The sequence below is a fragment of the Monodon monoceros genome, unplaced genomic scaffold, assembly GCF_005190385.1.
Source record: "Monodon monoceros isolate NGI ecotype Baffin Bay Population unplaced genomic scaffold, NGI_Narwhal_1 Super_Scaffold_7, whole genome shotgun sequence".
Classification (NCBI taxonomy): Eukaryota; Metazoa; Chordata; class Mammalia; order Artiodactyla; family Monodontidae; genus Monodon; species Monodon monoceros.
The window spans coordinates 24,314,216-24,340,495 of record NW_021703784.1 but is presented as its reverse complement, the minus strand read 5'-3'; the positions used below and the strand labels follow the sequence as shown (position 1 = coordinate 24,340,495).

The 26,280-nt window shown below is 38.2% G+C and overlaps 1 protein-coding gene across 2 annotated transcripts in view; it reads left to right on the top strand.

Moving 5' to 3' along the window:
• The window catches only part of ELMOD1 (ELMO domain containing 1), a 57,434-nt gene that overhangs the window by 1,826 nt on the left and 29,328 nt on the right, over positions 1-26,280 (top strand). The window contains exons 2-6 of one of the 2 annotated variants that reach the window (XM_029208727.1): positions 783-918; positions 9,777-9,922; positions 10,060-10,088; positions 10,936-11,033; positions 14,093-14,222. In XM_029208727.1, the coding sequence (XP_029064560.1) occupies positions 9,778-9,922; positions 10,060-10,088; positions 10,936-11,033; positions 14,093-14,222 (402 nt within the window). In that variant the 5' untranslated portion in view covers positions 783-918; position 9,777. The remainder of the gene's footprint in view (positions 1-782; positions 919-9,776; positions 9,923-10,059; positions 10,089-10,935; positions 11,034-14,092; positions 14,223-26,280) is intronic. The other variant, XM_029208728.1, reaches the window with a different exon arrangement.

Below are 26,280 nucleotides of genomic sequence, written 5' to 3'. Positions count from 1 at the left end.
TCCTTTCTCCACTGTACATTCCTGCCTCCTTTATCAAAGATAAGGTGACCATATGTGCGTGGTTTTATCTCTGGGCTTTCTATCCTGTTCCATTGATCTATCTTTCTGTTTTTGTGCCAGTACCATACTGTCTTGATTACTGTAGCTTTGTAGTATAGTCTGAAGTCCAGGAGCCTGATTCCTCCAGCTCCGTTTTTCGTTCTCAAGATTGCTTTGGCTATTCGGGGTCTTTTGTGTTTCCATACAAATTTTGAAATTTTTTGTTCTAGTTCTGTGAAAAATGCCAGTGGTAGTTTGACAGGGATTGCATTGAATCTATAGATTGCTTTGGGTAGTAGAGTCATTTTCACAATGTTGATTTTTCCAGTCCAAGAACATGGTTTATCTCTCTATCTAATAATCTTGTTTTTCTAGAGGCCCACAAATGATTTCTTTGTATGATTTCACATTTCTAGTTCATGTATCAAGTCCTCTGCAGCCTCTTTTCCTAGTAGGATGCTCATTATTTAGAGGGGCCCATTTACTAGGCCAAATACCTGTTGACAAGTTAATTTCCAACTGACTGCCAGTGCCCCTAATTAGGAGCTTCAACAGAGCAGCTAAAATTTTTTAAAATATCATTTTAGAAAGTACATGAAATGCTGGAAACATTGAGCAGTCTGCTGTTCTTTATGGCCGTTTAGATGAAAAGTGTTCTGTTTAGGAAAGTGATTTGATACAAGAATTGTGATTATTTTGTATGTATCCTTCCTCACCAATAGTGTACTTCTTGTTTATTACAGGATTTCTTCAAGCAAGAATTAACTTTCATTAGCAAATTCATTGAAATTGTTCAAAATAAGCCGCTTTTCTCTTACTATTCCAAAAGAAGATGTCAGAGTCACAAATTTAAGATGATGGAGTAGTGTTGTACTACAGGTACCCACACCCCCTCACCCCAGAGGCAGGAGAGTACATGGTCCTAGGTGCATCTCCTGTTTCAGAGGCTTCATCCCTGCTGAATGGATTCCTCTAACAAAGAAGCACAAGACAGGAGCTCACTTTTATTTGGTAGCAGAAATATGATTTATTTTGAATAATTTATTTATATTGGGTGGCTATTCTTGTGCCAGCTAGAGGATGAATGTTAAATGATAAAATTGATCATAATTGCCTTATGGAAGGATACTGCTATGAACTCAGCATAAACTTCACTCTGCAGCATATCAGTAAATGGCAGTAACAGAAAATGTTGGAAATAGAACATGTGTAAGTAGCTCTTTTTATTAAATCAGATTCTTCCAGTGCTTAAGCAAGGCATTCATCTTTGGAAACTACAGTGGCTCCTTTTAGAACACAATCAAAAAGCTATGATTGAAAACACAGAAACAAACACAAAAAAACTGCTGTCTATGCATATAGTTATTAAAAATCAGAGATGGTGGGGATTCCTTGGTGGTCCAGTGGTTAGGACTCCACACTTTCACTGTTGGAGGGCCCTGGTTCAATCCCTGAGTTGAGGAACTAAGATCCAGCAAGCCACGCAGCACAGCAAAAAAACCCCAAAAAAACCAAAACCAACCAAATGAACAAAAAACACACATGTAAAAAAATATAAGAGATGGTGATCAGTATTTTCTCCTTGTAGTCTTGAGAATTTGATTGTTGTTCCTACAAAATGTAGCAAATCTTTTCAATAGTGATTTGAGAATCTTCCATCAGAAATAAGAAAACTAAGTCTAGTGTTATGAAGAATAAAAGCAAAATATTCTTCTAAATAAAACTAAGATTATTGGTTTGATGATTCAGGCTAGGAGATAAAAACAAAACAAGCACAGCTATAAACGCTCTGAACATAGGGTTCAGATGGTGGAGAGAGTGTGGCAGTAATTCTTCTTCTAATAATAGGAACAGAAGGATAGGATTAAAGAAAGCAAATGGGATCTGCTACACAGGTACATCTGAGATGCCTTCACTCCAGGCACATGGTCAGAAACATAAAGGAGATAAAGGAAATTAAAAGGAGGAAAAGAACTATAAATCCAAAAGTTCCTATTCCTAAACTCAGATTGGAAAGGGATGCACTTTTCCTACCTTTCTCCCTCCCTCCCTTTCTTCCTTCCTTTCTTTTTTCCTAAACCAACTACTGATTAGCTTTAAAGCTTTAAAGATTCATTTCTTCCTTTAAGGGTAAACATGCCAAACCAATTTAACATTCTCCCCAAATATTTAATCATTTTGATTGTTCTCTGGACCTTAAGCAGTTTTCCCACAAATTGAGGCACTTAAATAGGACCAGACATTTAAGAAGTGATCTCTTGGTAGCACTTGATGGTGAAGAACAGCCATCCTGAGATGCTCATATGGAGGTTTTGCTGATCTGGTCCTTTCACGAGAAAGCAACTTGGGTACTTGTTCTCTCATCAAAATCGGGCTTCCGGGCTTCCCTGGTGGTGCGGTGGTTGAGAGTCCGCCTGCCAATGCAGGGGACACGGGTTCTTGCCCCGGTCCGGGAAGATCCCACATGCCGCGGAGCGGCTAGGCCCGTGAGCCATGGCCGCTGAGCCTGCGCGTCCGGAGCCTGTGCTCCACAACGGAGAGGCCACAACAGTGAGAGGCCCGCGTATCGCAAAAAAAATAAAATAAAATCGGGCTTCCAAAGTAAGGGGTAGCGCTGGTATTTCCATCTCTGACCATGCCTTACATTTACGATCGATCTAAGTGCAAAATAAACTGTATCTGTCAAGGCATTGTTTGATCTGATGATCTGGCTTGAAAAAATATAATACATAGCATAGAAAGAAAGTACAGTGCCTAGCATAACAAGCTGGTTTTTAATGAAATATTTGTGGGCATGTTGGCCCATTACAAAAACAAGGAAAAAATCAAAATATATCCTGGATAATAAATAACATTATCAGGACACTCACCCAGAAATTATGAAAGGGTAAGGAAGCAGTGTATAAATGTCATTTCACAAATGAAATGAGCATTTCTCTTTCATGATTTGTGTTATTGTTTCTGTGATTATGTGAGAGGGTTGTGATACACCTCACAGAGCATTGAGCCCTAAGAAATGATGCACCATCTCTAACCCCTCACTGTGGATTTCCACTGGGTTTCCCTGTCTTTGACAGTGTGAATACCCTCAGGGGAATTGAAAAAAAGAAAAAAGAAAAGCATAGAACATGATGTCTTTTCTCTCCTTTTATATAACACTGTCTTGATGCAAAACAATTCCCCAGGCATTTTCTTCTTATATGCAAGGAGGCCAGTGGGAGAAATTTTAGATGGGCTATAAGTCACTCTCATCTGGATGCTTCCTGCCACCTAGGATGACACCTCTAGGTGTCAAGCCACATCTTTGTATAGATCTGATGAAGAAGTTGCATAGGGGAAACTTTCTGTAGTTTAATTTAATTGGCTTGTATCCTAAGTAGGTTGAATACAAAAATACTCCTTAAACTGTAATTAGAACCTTTTTCTCTAGGACGATTTAGTACTACAAGAACCTGATTATTATGGAGTCCTAATGCATAGACTTAAAATAGGCTTCATTTGAGAAGCTGGCCCACATACTGGGCAAACTTTACTGGAATTTGCACATGGGTATCATAAGGGCAGATATCATGGAAAGATTTATCCCTGACTTGTAATAGGATTAATGCCAACCAGTTATTAATATCATTACCATTTGGCTGATAACAAGTTAACAAGGATATTGCTCAATCTTTTCTTCTGTCATAGCTATCCAATAGTTGGAAGAATGGAAAACTTTTTCGAAGAGACCATGTTGTGGTTTTGTAAAATTTCTCACTCATCTAATTAAAATGTTCCATTAATTATTTTCAGGGTTACTTTTTTTTGGAAGCTGATAATCTAAATCCTAACAGATCTTAGAACATATTTGACTAAAACAGTTGAATTTCAGACTTCACAACATAGTAAATCCATTTTTTGTCTTTCAGCAGAATATGACTTCCCATAGAAACTTCATATGTACTTTTGTAATGATTTTTGGTGATCATTTTAATTGTAGTTATAACTTTCTTCTTAAATAAAATAATATATACATATTAAAAAAGAAAATATACTTAATCAGAAAAGAAAATAAAAATTACTCATAATTCCATTACCCAGAAAAACCACTGTTAATATTTTTGTTGTATATCCTGCCAGTCTTTTTCTCCTTGTTTATATATCATCATTAAATATTTTGTTTTATTTGCTAAAGAAAAAATACATTATTCCACACATGTTCTTTCCAAACATTTTTCTATTTGATAAGCATATTATGGACATTTTATGTTATTAGTTACTCCAGAATACAATTCTAATGCCTACAAAGGATTCTACCACATTTTAGTGTAGAAATTTAGTTACTTATATGTTTCCTCCATTCCCTGTGCATTTAAAAAAATTTTTTTAACATGTTTACTGGAGTATAATTGCTTTACAGTAGTGTGTTAGTTGCTGCTTTACAACAAACTGAATCAGCTATACATATACATATATCCCCATATCTCCTCCCTCTTGTATCTCCCTCCCACCCTCCCTATCCCACCCCTCTAGGTGGACACAAAACACCAAGCTGATCTCCCTGTGCTATGTGGCTGCTTCCCACTAGCTATCTGTTTTACATTTGGTAGTGTATATAAGTCCATGCCACTCTCTCACTTCATCCCAGGTTACCCTCCCCCCTCCCATGTCCCCAGGTCCATTCTCTACATCTGCATCTTTATTCCTGTCCTGCCCCTAGGTTCTTCAGAACCACTTTTTTTAGATTCCATATATATGTGTTAGCATACAATGTTTGTTTTTCTCTTTCTGACTTACTTCACTCTGCATGACAGACTCTACATCCATCCACCTCCCTACACGTAACTCAGTTTTTTTCTTTTTATGGCTGAGTAATATTCCATTGTATATATGTGCCACATGGACACTTAGGTTGCTTCCATGTCCTGGCTATTGTAAATAGAGCTGCAGTGAACACTGTGGTACATGACTCTTTGAATTATGGTTTTCTCAGGGTATATGCCCAGTAGTGGGATTGCTGGGTCATATGGTATTTCTTTTTAGTTTTTTAAGGAACCTTCATAGTGTTCTCCATAGTGGCTGTATCAATTTATATTCCCACAAACAGTACAATGTAAATTTTCTCCACACCCTCTCTAGCATTTATTGTTTGTAGATTTTTTGATGATGGCCATTCTGACTGGTGTGAGGTGATACCTCATTGTAGTTTTGATTTGCATTTCTCTAATGATCAGTGATGTTGAGCATCCTTTCATGTGTTTGTTGGTAATCTGTATATCTTCTTTGGAGAAATATGTCTTTAGGTCTTCTGCCCCTTTTTGGATTGGGTTGTTTGTTTCTTTGATATTGAGCTGCATGAGCTGCTTGTAAATTTTGGAGTTTCAATCCTTTGTCAGTTGCTTCATTTGCAGATATTTTCTCCCATTCTGAGGGTTGTCTTGTCTTATTGTTTATGTTTTCCTTTGTTGTGCAGAAGCTTTTAAGTTTCATTAGGTCCCATTTGTTTTTATTTCCTTTTCTGTAGGAGGTAGGTCAAAAAGGATCTTGCTGTGATTTATGTCATAGAGTGTTCTGCCTATGTTTTCCTCTAAGAGTTTTACAGTGTCTGGTCTTACATTTAGGTCTTTAATCCATTTATTTGTTGTTTTTCCCTTGCTGCTTTTAATATTTTTTTCTTTGTATTTAACTTTTGATAGTTTGATTATTATCTGTCTTAGCATGTTTCTCCTTGGATTTATCCTGTATGAGACTCTGTGCACTTCCTTGACTTGATTGACTATTTCCTTCCCCATATTAGGAAAGTTTTCAACCATAATCTCTTCAAATATTTTCTCAGTCCCTTTCTTTTTCTCTTCTTCTTCTGGGACCCCTATAATTCTAATGTTGGTTCGTTTAATGTTGTCCCAGAGGTCTCTGAGACTGTCCTCAATTCTTTTCATTCTTTTTTCTTCATTCTGCTCTGCAATAGTTATTTCCACTATTTTATCTTCCAGGTCACTTACCTGTTCTTCCTCCTCAGTTATTCTGCTATTGATTCCTTCTAGAGAATTTTTAGTTCCATTTATTGTGTTGTTCATCATTGTTTGTTTGCTCTTTAGTTCTTCTAGGTCTTTGTTAAACATTTCTTTTATTTTCTCCATCCTATTTCCAAGATTTTGGATCATCTTTACTATCATTACGCTGAAATCTTTTTCAGGTAGACTGCCTATTTCTTCTTCATTCTTTTGGTCTGGTGGGTTTTTACCTTTTTCCTTCATCTGCTGTGTGTTTCTCTGTCTTCTCATTTTGCTTAACTTACTGTGTTTGGGGTCTCCTTTTCACAGGCTGCAGGTTCGTAGTTCCCATTGATTCTGGTGTCTGCCCCCAGTGGCTAAGGTTGGTTCAGTGGCTTGTGTAGGCTTCCTGGTGGAGGGGACTGGTGCCTGTGTTCTGGTGGATGAGGCTGGATCTTGTCTTTCTGTTGGGCAAGACTGAATCTGGTGGTGTGTTTAGGGGTGTCTGTGACCTTATTATGTTTTTAGGCAGCCTCTCTGCTAATGGGTGGGGGTGTGTTCCTGTCCTGCTCGTTGTTTGGCATAGGGTGTCCAGCACTGTAGCTTGCTGGTAGTTGAGTGGAGCTGGGTCTTAGCATTGAGATGGAGATCTCTGGGAGAGCTTTCACCATTTGATATTACGTGGAGCCGGGAGGTCTCTGGTGGACCAGTGTCCTGAACTTGGGATTCCCACCTCAGAGGCACAGGTCTGACACCTGGCTGGAGCACCTAGAACCTGTCAGCCATGTGGCTCAAAAGAAAAGGGAGAAAAAAAAGAAAGAAAGAAAAAAATAAAATAAAGTTATTAAAATAAAAAATACTAAAAATTAAAAAGTAATAAAAGAAAGAAAGAAAGAAGAGAGCAACCAAACCAATAAACAAATCCACCAATGATAACAAGCACTAAAAAGTATACTAAAAAAAAAATTTTAAACAAACAAAAAAAAACCAGACAGAACCCTAGAACAAATGGTAAAAGCAAAGCTATGCAGACAAAATCACACAAAGAAGCATACACATACACACAAAAAGAGAAAAAGGAAAAAAATATATATATATATTAAAAAGAAAAAGGGAAGAGAGCAACCAAATCAATAAACAGATCTACCAATGTTAATAAACTCTAAATACTAAACTAAGATAAACATAAAACCAGAAACAAATTAGATGCAGAAAGCAAACTCCGAGTTTACAGTGGCTTCCAAAGTCCACCACCTCAATTTTGGGATGATTCATTGTCTACTCAGGTATTCCAGAGATGCAGGGTACATCAAGTTGATTGTGGAGATTTAATCTGCTGCTCCTGAGGCTGCTGGGAGAGATTTCCTTTTCTCTTCTTTGTTCACACAGCTCCTGGGGTTCAGCTTTGGATTTGGCCCCGCCTCTGTGTGTAGGTCGCCGGAGGGCTTCTGTTTTTCGCTCACACAGGAAGGAGTTAAAGGAGCCACTGATTCGGGGGCTCTGGCTCCCTCAGGCCGGGGGGAGGGAAGGGTACACAATGTGGGGTGAGCCTGTGGCGGCAGTGGCTGGCGTGACGTTGCACCAGCCTGAGGTGTGCCGTGTGTTCTCCCAGGGAAGTTGTTCCTGGATCACAGGGCTCTGGCAGTGGCGAGCTGCACCGGCTCTCAGGAGGGGAGGTGTGGATAGTGACCTGTGCTTGCACACAGGCTTCTTGGTGACTGCATGAGCAGCCTCAGTGTTTCATGCCCATCTCTTGTGTCCTCACTGATAGCCATGGCTCACGCCCATTTCTGGAGCTTGTTTAGGCAGTGCTCTGAATCTCCTGTCCTCATGCAACCCGAAACAATGGTCTCTTGCCTCTTAGGCAGTTCCAGACTTTTTCCCAGACTCCCTCCCAGCTAGCTGTGGTGCACTAGCCCTCTTTAGGCTGTGTTCACGCAGCCAATCCCAGTCCTCTCCCTGGGATCTGACCTCGAAGCTGGAGCCTCAGCTCCCAGCCCCCACCCGCCCTGGCAGTTGAGCAGACAAGCCTCTCAGGCTGGTGAGTGCTGATCAGCACTGATCCTCTGTGCGGGAATCTCTCCGCTTTGCCCTCTGCACCCCTGATGCTGCACTCTCCTCCATGGCTCCGAGGCTTCCCCCCCTCCACACCTCTGCCAGTGAAGGGTCTTCCTAATGTGTGGAATCTTTTCCTCCTTCACAGCTCCCTCCCAGAGGTGCAGGTCCTGTCCCTATTCTTTGTCTCTGTTTTTCCTTTTTTCTTTTGCCCTACCCAGGTAAGTTGGGAGTTTCTTACCTTTTGGGAAGTTTGAGGTCTTCTGCCAGCATTCAGTAGGTGTTCTGTAGGAGTTGTTCCACATGTAGATGTTTTCCTGATGTATTTGTGGGGAGGAAGGTGATCTCCATGTCTTACTCCTGTGCCATCTTGAAGGTCTCTGTCCCAGTGCATTTATATGATATAGACCATGATTTTGTATAAGTCAGTTGGAATTGTTATTTTTAACTCAGGCTGTTCAAGATATTGGAGCCAGAGCAATTTTACAAAGGAACACAATCAAGGTTTTGGTTCAAATTCAGGGATTAATCACATCATTGAGGATATTAATTAACTACACAAATTCATCTTAATGACCCTGGATCACCTTATGTTAGAGCTGGGGGGAATTAGTGAACATATGAGAAAAAGAAATATCTTTTAGAAATCACACCAATAGGAAGTAATATAAATAATTCTGCCTTCTAGGAAAACTCTAGTATTCAGAGAAGAAGGGTTGAATATAAGTTCCTGGATGATAAGTCCTCTTTACTTCTACAGCTTGAGTCATTTTGAGATGCTGAGCAGTCCCATGAAGTAGTAGACACTCACATATTAAAAACTAAAAGTTGGCGTAAAACACAAATTCACATGTGCCAGAGGCATTGTGAATAAGTGCATGATTGGTGGCCATATACTTTATAGTTTGTTAAGGTATTATTGGAGTGAGATAGGGTGTGCAATGAAGAAAACTTTGTTTAGCAGGAGTCAAGAACAAACTTGTCAAGAGGCGGAGTTTTTGGAAGGTTTATATCAGAGAATGTTGAAGAACCGAAGGTCAACATGCTTGTTCAGTGAACTGTTGTGGAGGCATTCTGGCATATCCAAGAAGTACTGGGATTGGTCAGCAGAGAAGATGGTGGCCACACAACAAAGTCCTCAAAGAGGACAACACTACCAAAAGGAAAGCAGAGGGAAGGGGGAAAAAAATGGGAGCAGGGGAAGAAATAACACAGAAGCCAAAAATAAGACACTAAGGAGAAGCTGGAAGTGAATTGGGGCTGGCTGAGAGGCTATTCGTGGGGGCAGAAGATGAGAGATGCCACAGCATACCCTTTCCCTGTGTCTATGGGGGACAGCTTCTAAAACACAAGTGTTCTGTTTTCGAGGTACTGATTTGCTTTGAAAATATTTTTAGGCAAATGTAGGAAAAGAATGGATCCCTGTGCTTCACTCTTAGTTTGTTGGTGTGTCAAATTTACTAGAATAGGGAATTCTGGAGCTTGCAGTCATAGTAAGTGTGTACTTACAGACCTTGGGCTTCCCTCCCAATGATGGGTTTTGTAGCTACCTCAAATAAAATAACATGGGGTTAGAATAATGAAATATGCTTGTAAACCCAGAAGTCTAATGATTGATTTTCTTCTGGGCTTGTTTGCTTGCTGGTGGTGGCTGCTTTCTATTCTCTTACAGAGTTCTATTGGAAGAGTGCTATCTTTTGTTTTTGACAGAATGCTGATCCAGGTGTGCCTGTATTTTTACTGTAAATTTTTGTGGCGTTGCCTGAAATTTGTAATGAGAAAGCTGACTGGAAGATGTGAACTGCAACGGATCTGTTACAATACCAAGCCTGGAGCTTCTAGAACTATGAAAATCGGTAAGCATGAAACAAAGCAGTAAGCAAAATGTAGGCTTTCTGGGATTGAGGATACACTGTTATTTTTCAGTATAGTAACTGTAAACCACTTGTAAAAGATAATTTTTGAATGGCTTTTTAAATCATCTCTTTTCCAGAAACATCACTGAGGGATTCAAAAAGTAAGGTAAGTAAAATTGTTCCTATATTTTTCAGCAACTTTTCAATTGAAGACTTACCTCCATCATCAAAAAGTAAAAATTTTAAGAAACAAAAAATACTTTTGGCTATGAATACTAATGCAAACTGAGAAGAATGAATTGTTTTCCCATCACAAACCACTGTACTTTTTACATGAGAGCAGCCACTCAAGAATTTCTAGGCAGATTTATGACACACATATTACTTCATTGTTGAATTAATCCTTTTTTATACCTCTTTCCAAATCATAAAATAAATATTCCTTGAAAATAAGAGCAGTGGTAACTCTCTGGTATTTCATCAATATCCAAATCATTTAACTTTATACTCAAGATTTTCCAAGAAAATCAAAGAAGCCACTATGCTAGCATTTATAGCACATAGTTAAGCATCCACATAAGAAAGAAAAATCTGCTTCTCAAGATTCTTGAATATTTAATTTAATTTTGGCATCCTTAGGACTATATCCCCCATGTACTTCACACAGTCATAGACATAATGCCCATTAACAATGGAAGCCATGTGTGTTGAGTGAGAAAAGGAAAATATAATATTTCTATGTAAGTAGCTTAAAACAGATGAAGATGGTAAAAAAAACTTATGTATTTTTGTTTTGTTATGTTAATTACCTCAATCAGGAAAATTGTACTACCCCCACTGTGAAAATATCAAATTTACTAGAATTCAAATACTACATGAATTTTTTGCCTTTAGTTTAGTTTCTTATCTTCATATAGAAGCTTTAAACAAACATTTGAGGCCCCTATTTAAATAGACCCCACTTAAGACACCAGTGTTCATGACAAAGCAACTGATTGAAACATGTTTTCCAGCTACTGCAGACTTCAGTGAGTGTTCATCCTGATGCTATTGAAAAAACTATAGAAGACATTATGGAACTGAAAAAAATTAACCCTGACATAAATCCACAGTAAGAATATGTTTATTATGTTGTAAATATAAAACAGAAGTCACATGCCACATATTTAGTAGTTCTAAATACTCTATGTTCTCACACGCTCTTTCTCCCTCTCTCTCTTTCCTGCCCCAAATAATCATCTGCATGTTGTGACTTTCAGATGAAAAATAAAGAAAAAAGATGCCTTTTTATTATTTGTAAATAGCAGCAGCTTTGTACTTCTGTTGTGATTTATGCTTATGCTTCTGAAGCGCAATGAATGTAAGAAATCTGGTGCATGCCCCTGATATCAGAAGGTGAAATAAAGGGAGCCCATTCATCAACAGTCGCTCCATATGATGCCTGTGTTTTACATTAACAGTAAATGTTCAGATTGTAAATGTGCCTGAGCTGATTCTGCTCCATAAAGAATATTTCTTCAGTTCATGACAGGCTGATAATCTTGGAGACAGTTTCTACCTGCTTGTGAAGAAGACAGGCATGTGTGGGAGAGAGAGATAGACAGTTTTTATATGAAGACTTTAGAACTTTGTAATTTAGTCATCTCATCTTGGAAGTATTAAAATGCATTTGGCAGTGTACATGACATTTAAAATTAGCTTTATATTTTCCATTGTGTACAGGAATTTTTCTGTAAATTTTTAGGCTTAGGATATTGGGTAGAATAAATTCTGTATGCAGATATATTCAGATAAAGTTTAGGTAAGTAACAAACTGTCTTTTAGATGTGCATACTTAAGAACTTCAGATGTTATCACTAAAGAAAGCTTTTACTTGCCAAAGATGAGGAGCTGTAGTCAAAGGGAATTTCAGAGTGCACTTTGCATAGGTCTGTATCTTGAAGGGATTCTAGTACTAGTTGATTGAGGCTCATCACAAAACTCCATTTCCACGTAGTCTCCATAGTATTCTTCTATAGAAGCTTCAGCTAATTAGCTGCCTTTTCCTTATTCAGCCATTAAATGTGATTTAATTATACAGTAAATGTCTTTTTGAAACCTTCTGACATATTTTATTTCTCTGGGAAGCTGGTAAGAATGAAATTCATTTTAAATTAAGTTGAACCAAAAATTTATGATTACAATTAGGCATGAGAGATATATTAGACCTATAATCATATTTAGAGATTGGGTTAGATTTAATAGCAAATCTTTCCTGTCTCTTTTATGAAAGTTATATATTTCATTCAAAGGTGTTTCCTTACCATCTATTCTTTTGATTTCCTTTAGGGAGAAAAAACCCTTATAGGTAGTAGATTGTGTTTTTTAAAGCTCAATATGGATTTTAGTGGGGTTTTTTCCAGGTTGACATTGACATAATGTGATTTTTTTTTAATTGAATAATTTTCTGGAAAAAAATCAAGAAATAGAGAGGGCTAGGGGAAATAATTTATCGAGCCGTTACTACTATTAACCTTACTTTGTTTTATACATTTTTTTCAGGTGCCACTTACAGTGGTGATAAGAATTACTACAGTAAAATTGAATTGGGTCCCTTGTTTTCTTCTTTTTTATTTCTACCACTCACTTCTTTCCCTCAAAATTAACTCTCTTCTCAGTCCTGTGTTGATTTTATGGGTGACCACTGTGCCCTTTTCCTAAATATCTGATTTAGTTTTTTTTAATTGAACATTCAATTTTATTTAAGTTTAGTATTCTGGGTTATCTGACACTGCCTTCTATGTTGGGAGTAAGCATACAATCCTAAAACTTAAATTTTTCTATTGCCCCCAACTTTAGACTTAACCTCTATACATCTCATCCCCCGCAAAAAAGATGATTATGACACTGTCATTGTGATTACAGTGGCCCCCCAACTCCAACAAAAAATGCTTAAATTTAGTGAGTGAATTAGAAGTTGGAGTATATCGAACAGTAACTCTTAGGCTGAATCATATGCAATTGCTATTGTTGAATCACAAAAGTGAGTAACTATAAAATTAGCAGGAAAAAATAAACATGAAATACTACCTTTAGATTAAAAAATGCCATCAAATGAGTACAGGAAGATAATTTATGTAACAGTAGTTTATAGGAAAAAAGGATCTTGGTGATTATTTAGCCACCTGTTTAATAAACTTGTAATGTTATGTGACTGCTTAAAGAGACCCTATTTTACTTTCTGTGTTGTAGGAGAGAAAAACAGCATTCAGATCACAGGAAGTAATGATCCTCTCTATGTCACGCTTGCCAGATTCTTTTTTGTTCCAGTGATACGTTTTAAGGGGACTGTTAATCATACAAACTGTGCATTCAAGAAGACTGAGCAAGATAGTAAAACATCTGAAAACCATGTCCCATGAGAAGGAATTGAAGGAAGAGGGGAGTTTTTTGTTTGTTGTTTGTTTGTTTTTAACCCTGGAGATGAGACTAGAAGAAAGAATTCTTCCTGTCTTAAAATGAATAGGCATGGTAGGGAAAAGTGGAAATGAATTTGCTCTGAGAACAGTGTTTGAAGCTCTTGGTAATAAAGAAAGCAGATTTTGTTTCAGCATAAGAATAGGCATTCAGACAAGTAGAGCAGTCAGAATGGAATGGGAAATTTTGTAAAGTACTGAGTTCTTTCTCTTGGCCTTGCCTTATCTGTCAGGGGTGCAAGCAGAGGTATTTTTATTGTTGTGGTTTTTATTTGTTTCAAAATTTTTCTTATCCCTAAGCCCCTGAGGGCTATTTATCTCTCTCTCACTGACACCTCCCCACACACACCCTTCTGAAGTGTTTCTGATATATCTACCTAGGGGAGCTAAATGATCCCTAAGAAACCATGATCACCTATATTTTCTACATCTTTCAAGTCACTTGCATAAAGAGCTCCCTTGTTTTTAAGCCATATTATTGCAATTTGGCTTAAGAAAAGGCTGGAATGAGAGGTACATTTTAGCCAAGTTCCACAGCTGTCCATGTGGAGCTTCAGTTAAAAATTGTGCTTCTATTAGAAAAATCCTATTTGAGCAATTTCCAAATATTATATAAATATGAAAAGTCCTATTGTACATACATCAAGTGAACAAATGCCAGAGAATGTGGTTTTTTTTCCCTCATGTGTGTTTCTTCTATTTTTTAACATGTTAGGCTGGGAATCTCTCTTCAAGCTTGCCTTCTGCAAATTGTTGGGTACAGAAACCTTATTGCGGATGTGGAAAAACTGCGCAGAGAACCCTATGACTCTGATAATCCCCAACATGAAGAAATGCTTTTGAAGGTTAGTCCTTGAACACATTTCAGTTCTTCACTTAGGTCAGCTAATGTTTGCCAAGCTCCTGCTGTGTGCTAGGCACTGCTCTGGACATGGCGGAGCACAAAGGTGAATACAACATGGACACTGAACTAATTGGTAAAGCCTACATTTTCTTGCTGGTTCAGATGTTGGAGGTAAATTTTTCAATAGAAAATTCATGTGAGAAGTTAAATATAAAGCCAATTTTCATTTGGAATCTGAGAAAGCATCAGAGGTGATTTCTATGGCCTCTCACATTTGGCTCAAGTTTAGGTTGTTTAACTGTGTTGAAAGCCAATAGGAGAAATAGAATTTGTCAAAGAGTGACCTAGGATTTCCATTTACGACTTTTAATAGACATCAAAGAAGATGAAGTTGGTTTCTGCTTCCACAATAGCTCCCTGGGGAAATTACCCAAGATCTTAATGCTGATTATTTATTCATGTAACTTGAGTATTAGAAGAGTAAATAAAGGTTTACATATGGTGTATTAAAGTTGCTTGAAGAATAATGTGCAGTTATAAATACTCCTTCTTGGCTGTCAAACAAAACCTTAAAAATCTTATTTGATCTGATAGTGTATTATGACACATCAATAAAACTTAAAAAAATTAAGACAAAAAAATTAAGACAAACCTTTAGAATTACTAATCTGAAATGTTTTATAAATTCATTTCTGAAAATAGATGCTTTTTAGGATGGAGTGCTTCTTTGTCCTTTCCTAGAATTCAAAAAGGCAGTAATGAAATTGGAGGAATACATTTGTTTAGTTGCCTTAACTTTATTTTATTGAAAGATGTAAATAGAAGCTGCCATTTAAAAAATGTATCCTGTTGCGTTTTTGTGTGGAGTATTTTTGTGTATGTAGGTACTTAAGCAGATGATTCATTTGTCTCTACTAATTCGTGCTAGACTTGATGTCAATCATTAAAATTAAAGAGGCCTGGGCTTCCCAGGTGGCGCAGTGGTTGAGAGTCCGCCTGCCAATGCAAGGGACCGGGTTCGTGCCCCGGTCTGGGAAGATCCCACGTGCCGCGGAGCGGCTGGGCCCGTGAGCCATGAGCCATGGCCGCTGAGCCTGCGCGTCCTACCAATGGTTTCTTCTTCCCTTTCTCCTCTGCTTAATTTTAGCCAACCTACTGGCTGAGCTTCATCTCTTTGATTGCTTTTTTCTTTATGTTCTGATAGAGATAGTCAAGTTTAATAAAACAAACTCAAGGTGGGAAATAAGAGGTGATATAAAGAGAAAAGAGGTGTTATAATTAACAGACTGGCCACAGCTCCGGAACAATTCATTAAAATGGCTGAAATGCCCTCTGAATCAATGACATTTGGGTACCTGCTATATGTCATCTTAGTTGATCTGTTGTATGTGTGCTGGCACAGGTTTTCAACAAATATGATTGAATGCATGACTTATTGAAGTCATTAGATACAGGTCAAGCACTTTTAAGATATGACTTTTACCTGTGGTCACAATTTGAGTATGTAGGTATTATTTTTTATAGTCACAGCTATAAGAGGTAGGCAAGGTGACAGTTATCTTTATTTTTTTCATCATTAACTTTATTTAAAAAACATTTTTATTGAGGTACAGATGGTGTACAATATTGTATATTTCCAGTTATACAGCATAGTGATTCATAATTTTTAAAGGTTATACTCCATTTATACTTATAAAATATTGGATATATTTTCTGTGCTGTACAAAATATCCTTGTAGCTTATTTTATACATAGTTGTTTGTACCTCTTAATCCCCTACCCCTGTCCTGACCCTCCATGCTTCCCTCTCCCAATTGGTAACCACTAGTTTGTTCTCTATATCTGTGGGTCTATTTCTTTTTTGTTTTATTTACTAGTTTGTTTTATTTTTTTAGGTTCCATATATAAGTGATATCATGCAGTATTTGTCTTTATCTGTCTGACTTATTTCACTTAGCATAGTACCTCCAAGTCCATCCATGTTGCTGCAAATGGCAAAATTTTATTCTTTGTAGGGCTGAATATATATACCACCATTATATATATACACCACATATTCTTTTTTTAAAAAATAAAATTATTTATTTATTTATTTTTGGCTGCATTGGGTCTTCGTTGCTGCATGCGGGCTTTCTCTAGTTGCGGCGAGCGGGGGCTACTCTTCATTGTAGTGTGTGGGTGTCTCATTGCGGGTGGCTTCTCTTGTTGTGGGGCATGGGCTCTAGGCGCGTGGGTTTCAGTAGTTGTGGCACACAGGCTCAGTAGTTGTGGCTCGTGGGCTCTAGAGCACAGGCTCAGTAGCTGTGGCACACGAGCTTAGGTGCTCTGCAGCATGTGGGATCTTCCCTGACCAGGGCTTGAACCCTTGTCCCCTGCATTGGCAGGCAGATTCTTAACCACTGCACCACCAGGGAAGTCCCTATAACCACATATTCTTTATCCATTTATCTGCTGATGGACACTTAGGTTGCTTCCATATCCTGGCAACTGTAAATAATGCTGCTATGAACATTGGGGTGCATGTATCCTTTCAAAGTAGTGTTTTCAATTTTTTCAAATATATACCCAGGAGTGGAATTGCTGGGTCATATAGTAGCTTTATTTTTAGTTTTCTGAAGCTGCCATACTATTCTCCACAGTGACTGCACCAATTTATATTACTACCAACAGTGTACAAGGGCTCCCTTTTCTCCACATCCTCATCAACATTTATTATTTGTGGTCTTTCTGATGATAGCCATTTTGACAGGCATGAAGTGATATCTCATTGTGGTTTTGACTTGCATTTCTCTGATGATTAATGATGTTGAGCATCTTTTCAGTGCCTGTTGGCCAAATTTATGTCCTCTTAGGAAAAATATCTATTCAGGTCTTCTGCCTATTTTTTAATCGGGTTTTTTTTTAAGTTTTATTTTTATTGAAGTATAGTTGATTTACAATGTTGTGTTAGTTTCTGGTGTACAGCAAAGTGATTCAGTTTCATATATATATGTATACACACACACTCACGTATATATATATTCTTTTCCATTGTGGTTTATTACAGCGTATTTAATATAGCAGTAGGAACTTGTTTATCCATTCCATATATGATAGTTTGCATCTGCTAATCCCAAACTCCCAATCAATCCCTCCCCTACCACAATCTGTTCTCTATGTCTGTGAGTCTGTTTCTGTTTTATAAATAAGTTCATTTGTGTCATATTTTAGATTCCACATATAAGTGATATCATATGGTATTTGTCTTTCTCTGTCTGACTTACTTCACTTAGTATGATAATCTCTAGGTGCGTCCATGTTGCTGCAAATGGCATTATTTCATTCTTTTTTATGGCTGAGCTGTATTCCGTCTTTATCCACTCATCTGTCAATGGACACTTAGGTTGCTTCTGTATCTTGGCTGTTGTAAATATTGCTGCTATGAACATCGGGGTTCATGCATCTTTTTGAATTATAGTTTTGTCCAGATATATGCCCAGGAGTGGGATTACTGGATCATATAACAACTCTATTTTTAGTTTTTTGAGGAACCTCTGCACTGTTTTCCAAGGTGGCTGCACCGGTTTCCGTTCCCAGCAACGGTGTAAGAGGGTTCCCTTTCCTCCACACCCTCTCCAGCATTTGTTATTTGTAAAGGTTTTAATGATGGCCATTCTGACTGGTGTAAGGTGATACCTCATTGAAGTTTTGATTTGCATTTCTCTAGTAATTAACGATGTTGAGCATCTTTTCATGTGCCTATTGCCCATCTGTATGTCTTCCTTGGAGAAATGTCTGTTTAGATCTTCTGCCCATTTTTTGGTTGGGTTGTTTGTTGTTTTGTCATTGAGTTGTATGAGCTGTTTGTATATTTTGGAAATTGAGCCCTTGTCAGTCACATTGTTTGAAAATATTTTCTCCCAGTACATAGGTTGTCTTTTCATTTTGTTTATGTTTTCCTTTTTTGGGCAAAGTCTATAAGTTTGATTATCCCCATTTATTTATTTTTGCTTTTACTTCTATTGCCTGGGGAGACTGCTGGTGCTGGACTTATGTTTGTTGAGAGTTTTTTTTATTACTGATTCAATTTCATTACTGGCAATTGATCTGTTCACATTTTCTATTTCTTCCTCATTCAGTCCTGGGAGATCGTACATTTCTAGGAATTTGTCCATTTCTTCTAGGTTGTTCATTTTATTGCCATACAGTTATTCATAGTAGTCTCTTATGATTCTGTATATTTCTGTGATGTCAGTTTTAATTACTCCTATTTCACTTCTGATTTTATTGATTTGGGCCCCTTCTCTTTTTTTCTTGGTGAATCTGGCTAAAGGTTTATCTATTTGTTTATCTTTTCAAAAATCCAGCTCTTAGTTTAATTGATCTTTTCTATTGTTTCTTTAGACTCTATTTCATTTATTTCTGCTCTGATCATCATAATTTTTCTTCCCTTCTACTAACTTTGGGTTTTATTTGTTCTTTCTCTAGTTCTTTTGGTGTAAGGTTGTTTATTTAAGATTTTTCTTGTTTCCTGAGGTAAACTTGTATTGCTATAAACTTTCCTCTTAGAACTGCTTTTGCTGTAGATTTTGGTTCATTGGGTTTTCATTTTCATTTGTCTCCAGGTACTTTTTAATTTCCTCCTTTATTTCTTCAGTGATCCATTGGTTGTTCAGTAGCATATTGTTTAACCTCCATGTGTTTGTGTTTTTTGCAGTTTTTTTCTTGTAGTTGATTTCTAGTCTCATAGCATTGTGGTTGGAAAAGATGCTTGATATGATTTCAATTTCCTGAAATTACTGGGGCTTGTTTTGTGCCCAGCATGTGATCTATCCTAGAGAATGTTCCACGTGCACTCAAAAAGAATGTGTATTCTGCTGCTTTTGGATGGAATGCATTGTGTGTGTGTGTGTGTTGTGTGTGTATACACATACACACACATATATGGATATATATATATATATATATGCATACATATAAAGTCCATGTGTCTAACGTGTCTTTTAAGTCCAGTGTATCCTTATTGATTTTCTGTCTGGAATCTGTCCATTGATGTAAATGGGGTGTTAAAGTCCCTTATTATTATTGTGTTACTGTCAATTTCTCCCTTTACATTGTTAATATTTACTTTATGTATCTAGGTGCTCTTATGTTGAGTGCAAATATATTTACAGTTGTTATATCTCATTCTTGGATTGATCTCTTGATCATTATGTAATGTCCTTCCTTGTATCCTATACCAGTATTTTAAAGCCTATTTTGTCTGATATAAGTATTGCTACCCCAGCTTTCTTTTGACTTCCATTTGCATGGAATACCTTTTTCCACCACTCACTTTCAGTCTGTGTGTGTCTTTAGATCTGAAGTGAGTCTCTTGTAGGCAATATATATACAGGTCTTGTTTTTGTACCTATTCAGCCATTCTATATATTTTGATTAGAGCACTTATTCCATTTACATTTAAAGTAATTGTTGATAGGTGTGTTCTTTTTGCCATTTTGTTAATTGTTTGGGGGTTGTTTTGTAGTTCTTTTTTGGTCCTTTCTTCTTGATCTCTTCTTTTGTGATTTGATGACTATTTTTAGTGTTATGTTTCAATTCCTTTTTCTTTTTTGTGTGTATCTATTATAGAGTTTTGGTTTGTGGTTACCATGAGGTTTTTATATTTTATGTATTATATATATGCACTTGATTGTTTTAAGTTTCTGATCTCTTAATTTCAAATGCATTTTACAACCCTGCATTTGTACTCTCCTTCCCTCATGATTACTGTTTTTGAAATCATATTTTACGTCTAATTGTTTTTGTATCCCTTAACTGCTTATTGTGGATGTAGATGATTTTACTACTTTTGCCTTTTAACCTTCCCACTATCTTTGTGTGTAGATGATTTCCTATCTTTACTGTACATTTGCCTTTACCAATGAGCTTTTTCCTCTTGTAATTTTCATGTTTCTAGTTGTAGCCCTTTCTTTTTCACTTACAGAAGTCCTTTTAACATTTCTTGCAAAGCTGGTTTGATGCTGCTGAACTCTTTTAACTTTTCCTTGTCTATAAACCTTTTGATTTCTCTATCAAATCTGAATGAGAGCCTTGCCAGATACAGTATTCTTGGTTACAGGTTCTTCCCTTTCATCACTTTAAATATATCATGGCAGTCCCTTCTGGCCTGCAGAGTTACTGCTGAAACATCAGCTGACAGACTTATGGGAGTTCCCTTGTATGTAATGTGTTGCTTTTCCCCTGCTGCTTTTAATATTTAATCCTGTATGGAACTCTCTGTGCTTCCTGAACTTGGGTGACTGTTTCCTTTCCCAGGTTAGGGAAGTTTTCATCTATTATATCTTCAACTATGTCCTCAGCCAGCCCCTTTCTCTCTCTGTTCTCCTTCTGGGACCCCTATAATGCAAATATTAGTGGTTACCATGAGGTTTTTATATTTTATGTATTATATATATGCACTTGTGCTTGATGTGGTCCCAGAGGTTCTCATTAAACTGTCCCCATTTCTTTTCATGCTTTTTTTTTTGTCTTTTCAACATCAGTGATTTACACACTCTGTATTCCAGCTCGCTGATCCATTCCTCTGTATCATTTAGTCTGCTGTTTATTCCTTATAGTGTATTTTTCATTTCAACTACTATATTCTTCACCTCTAGTTTTTCTTTATATTTCCTAACTCTCTGTTAAAAACTAACTTCTTGCTGTGTGCAGCCATTCTTCTCCCAAGTTCTTTGATCATCTTTATAATCACTACCCTGCATACCTTCTCAAGTAGACTGGCTATTTCCACTTCACTTATTTCTTCTTCTGGAGCTATATCTTGTTCCTTCATTTGGAACATGTTCCTTTGTCACCTCATTGTGACTTCGTTGGTGTTTTTATTTTTATGAATCTGGTAGGTTAGTTACATTTCCCAACCTTGGAGTCATGGCTTTTTGTAGGAGATGTCCTATGTATCCCAGCAGCAAACTTCCCTCTCTTTACCTGAGCTATATATGCTCTAGGGGTTCCCCCTATGAGGACTGCATGGGTCTTTCTGTTGTGGTGGGCTGACTATGTGGGCAATCTGTTAGGCTTGGTTGGCCAATGATCTGGTTGGTTACCAGACTCTGCCTTGTGTGGGGGCTGTTGGCTGCTGGTTGGTGGGACTAGGTCAGAAGGCAGCTGGCTGCAAAATCCTGGGTGGCCCTGAGGCTAGTCCTGGCACACTGCTGAGTGGAGTCAAGTTCCAAGAGTCTGGTTGCAGGGCGCAGGGGTCCCAGAGCTAGTGTCAGATTGCTGGTGGATGGGGCCAGTTCCCGATACAGTTGGGTGCAGGGTCTGGGGCATCCTGAAGCTTGTATTGGCTTTCTCATAGCTGACCCCATTGTGGGGCCTGGCCTACTGGTAGGCAGGCCAGGTACGCAGGCTGAGGAACTGTGGTTTTCTTGTGGCTGTTGTCTGCCCCCTGGTGGGTGAGACTTCTCTGGAAGCTAGAGCAGATACCCTGGAGAGCAGGGCCGGGGCCCAGGTGATTCTTGGACTGGTGCCTGCCCAGTGGTTGGTGGAGCTGGATCCTTGGCTCTCTGGTGGGCATGACCATATCCAGAAGCAGCTGCTGGTTTAGGATGTCTTAAGGCAGCCTATCTGCTGGTGGGTGGGGCTCTGTCTCCATCCAGTCAGTTCCTTGGCCTGAGGTACCCCAGTGCTGGTGCCTACAGACTGTTGGGCCAGGGAAAGGCTTGTTCCTGGGTTTAATTAGCTAGAGGGAGGATTCTACAATGGTGCTTGCCAGCACCATTGTCCATGTGGTAGAATGAACTCCCCAAAATAGCAGCCATAAATGTTTATGTTCTCAGGGTGAGCTGCAGTTGCCTCCTGCCTCTCTGGGAGACTCTCCAAGATCAACATAAGTGTCTGTGTTCTCAGGGTGAGCTGCAGTTGCCTCCTGCCTCTCTGGGAGACTCTCCAAGATCAGCAGGTGCCTATCAAATTACTGCTTCTTCCCTGGATCCTGCAGAATGTGAGATTTTGTGTGTGCCTTTTAAGAGTGAAGTCTCTATTTCCCCTAGCCCCTTGGGACTTCAGAAAGAAAGATCCACTGGCCTTCAAAGTCAATGCTCTGGGGGCTCATCTTCCCAGTGCAGGACCCCCAGGCTAGGGAGTCTGATGTGGGGCTTGGACCTCTCACTCCATTGAGAGAACCTCTGCATTTGTAATTATTCTCTCATTTGTGGATCACCCACCTCGGGTATGGGACTTGACTATATTGCAACTCCACACACTCTTACCATCTTTTTGTTGTTCCTTCTGTTTATCTTTAGTTGTAGAAGATCTTTTCTGGTAGGTTTTGATCCTTTTCATCGATGGTTGTTCTGCAGATAGTTGTGATTTTGGTGTGCCTGTAAGAGGAGGTGAGATGAAAGTCTTTCTACTCCGCCATCTTGGCCAACCTTGGTTATGTTTACTTCAGAGATAAGCAAATTACAAGCATTGTAGTCCAGGCTCTGAGTCACACAGCTAGTATATTATAAAGCCAGGACTGTTCACCCCTACAATAGGCACTTTGAGGAAAGGCATCTTTTCTACCCTCAAGTGGCTTGCAGTCTAATTGGGGAGGTACTCTGCATCTACAAAAATCACTAAATCTTATCCATAGAGCTTCTCCAAAATACCTCTCAAATGTTTTCTGTTCCCACTGCCTTATTCTAGCCATCATCTCCAACCTGAAGTATTAAAATAGCCTTTTAATTCTGCCACTAACCATTAGCCTCCTCCCTTCCGTCTTCTAAAGTACCACCGGAGGGATTATCTAGTCATGTTATTCTCTAGGTTACAAACTTCAGGTTCTCTATGTCTGATCATAGAAAACCCATGCATCTTAGCATGTATTTTGGACCCTTTCCAGTTTATTTCTTTAAGCTATTTCTCCTCTATCCCATTATGTATAGCCTGTTTCCTCCATGCTCTGTCATTCACCATGACCCATGCCATCCTATATGCCCAGATATTTGCTCATGTGGTTCCCTGTTACCCATTGTTCTCAGAGTAGAATCTGGCTCTTTTTTTAAAATTGTTACTCATTGAGTTTTGAAATCTTCTCTAGCAAATTCAGGAGTGGGATGTTTATTCTCTTCTTTGGTTAATTCAAATTCCACATCTGATAATAAAATCAATAATAATAACACATTCATTGAGTGTTTAGTATGTGCCAATTGTTAAAGTAAGTGTTTTATAGCATTACTTCATTTAATTGTCACAATAACCTTGTAGTGAGATATTGGTATTATCCTTATTTTTCACATAGTTAGAAAGGGCTCTTAATTCCTGCACTATACTATCTCTTGAGGGAAAAACTATGTCTTGTTCACATTTGTATTTCCAGAGGCTGGCCCATGGTTTGTATTTAACTTCTTGAGCTTAGGCTTCTTCATCTTTAAAGTGGGTAATTATACCCTTGTTATCTACTTCATAAAATTGTTTAGAGCTAGGGTAAGCAAATTAATGCCTGTAGGTCAAATCTGACCTGCCATCCATTTTTCTAAGTAAGGTTTTATAGGAACACATCCATGCTCATTCATTTATATGTTGCCTTTGGCTGCTTTTGTACTCCATTGGCAAAATTAAGTAGTTGTGTCAGTGACCTTATGGCCTACAAAGCCTAAAATATTTATTATCTAGCCCTTTATAGGCAAAGTTTGCTGGTTTAGAGGCTTGGGTGATATATTGCCATATTGTTTAATTGCTTTCATTTATATAAACATAGGAGACCATTATCAGTGTTTTTACTTACAAACTATGAAAAAGAAACCTGGATTTTATGGTCATTTAAACATAGGCTGGGATAAAATTGATTACATCACTTTACATTCATGTAGCACTGTCCATATGAGTTATTCAAATGGACATTTCTATTAAATATTTTCTAACCAAATTAATAGTAAAGGTAAAAATTTAGGTGGATTCATGTACTTAATAGAAAAAAATATAATCCAGAATTAAAAGATCTCCTGATGGGTAGAGCTGCTTCTCCTATAATGAATGGGTGGACAAATGCCCTTGCTCTTTCTGTTCTGTAGCAGACCTGAGACAGGGCAGAAGTGTTCAAATAAGCTTGAGATAAAGACTGAATGCAAAGAGAAGAGAATTAAACAGAGCACAGGCCATGATGAATGATGGACTGACTCAGTGTGCAGCCTCCACATCTGTAGCTTGTCACCTGCCTTGGGAATCACCCTTCCTAGCTCTCATCTCCTGCACTTGGCAGGTGGCTTTGTAATAACTCTGTTCCCAGTAGTACAGCTTTAGATGGCCGGACTCCTCAGATCCCCCCACCAGAGGCCCACCACCTTAGTTCAGATTTCCAGTCAGCTTCTTAAGTACAAGAAATGACCTTACCTTTCAGAGCTACCCTCCCTCCTCCCTTTATTTTTCAAGGAAGAACTTATCTATCAGAAGAGAATCAGGTAACTCAAGAATTCTTACAGGAAATGTAATACTTGGTAGTATTTCATATAAGTGGTTTAGCATAAGTGACTTTCATTTTCCATGAAAGTGACCCGTATTAAAGCAGACAGTATTAAGAACTTATTAAGAACACTTTTTAGCCATTAATCTAGTTTGTTGTGGTACATGAAATTATTAAAATAGAATTTCTTTTTTCTAATTTATTTTTGAAATATTTTATTATTCAAAGCTTTTACTCTCCCAAAGTATTCCCTGAATGAAAGAGGTTTATAAATTAGTTATGGAAATGAAATGCTTGCTGTTGCCATTTTACTCCACTCACTTGATGAGACCAGATATATATATATTTTTTCTTTTTGGGACGCAGGCCTGTCACTGTTGTGGTCTCTCCCGTTGCGGAGCACAGGCTCCGGATGCGCAGGCTCAGCGGCCATGGCTCACAGGCCCAGCCGCTCCGCAGCATGTGGGATCTTCCCGGACCGGGGCACGAACCCGTGTCCCCTGCATCGGCAGATGGACTCTCAACCACTGCGCCACCAGGGAAGCCCGAGACAAGATATTTTTAAACTGTGTAGGGCCCTGAGATTACTTCCAATCGTTCAGGTGAATTTGATGAGCTTTGCAATCTGTTTCCTTTTGTTTTGTTTTGGTTTCATTGTGGCAGTAACCAAATCAGTGCCCAAAGGATTTTTTTTTTTCGGTACGCAGGCCTCTCACTGTTGTGGCCTCTCCCATTGCGGAGCACAGGCTCCAGAAGCACAGGCTCAGCGGCCATGGCTCACGGGCCCAGCCGCTCCGCGGCATGTGGGATCTTCCTGGACCGGGGCACGAACCCGTGTCCCCTGCATCGGCAGGCAGACTCTCAACCACTATGCCACCAGGGAAGCCCTCCCAAAGGATTTTTTAAAGGATTTTTTCTCAGTTTTTAGTACTCTTCTGATGAATTGAAACATTTTCTGTTTTGAAGAATACAGAGCACTGGCAAATTCTTATATATATATAATATAAAAAGAGATTTCTTATACCAATGTTTTGCTTTCAAGCATGATAGATTTACTTCCTTTCCTCTGAAACTTTTCTCTCACCCTTTAGATTGAATTTACCTATTGTGCTAAAACATAAAATATTGTATCATTTGAATAATAAGTAATTTTGGATTACTGCGTAAAATAACTTTGATGAATTACAACTTTTTTTTGGTTAGTATTTCCTGTCTTGGACATTGCTTTATACTATGTCAAATGTGACAGTTCACTATAACGCAAGATGTTTGTGTATTACTGTCCTGTTTAAGCTTTAAAATCCATATAACGTAGAATTAGCAATTTAAAAGATGAATTATGTCATGAAGCTCAATATTAAAAAAACAAACAACCCAATCAAAAAATGGGCAGAAGACCTAAATAGACATTTCTCCAAAGAAGACATACAGAGGGCCAAGAGGCACATGAAAAGATGCTCAACATCACTAATTATTAGAGAAATGCAAATCAAAACTACAAAGAGGTATCACCACACACCAGTTAGAATGGGCATCATCAGAAAATCTACAAACAACAAATGCTGGAGAGGGTGTGTAGAAAAAGGAACCCTATTGCACTGTTGGTGGGAATGTAAATTGATACAGCCAC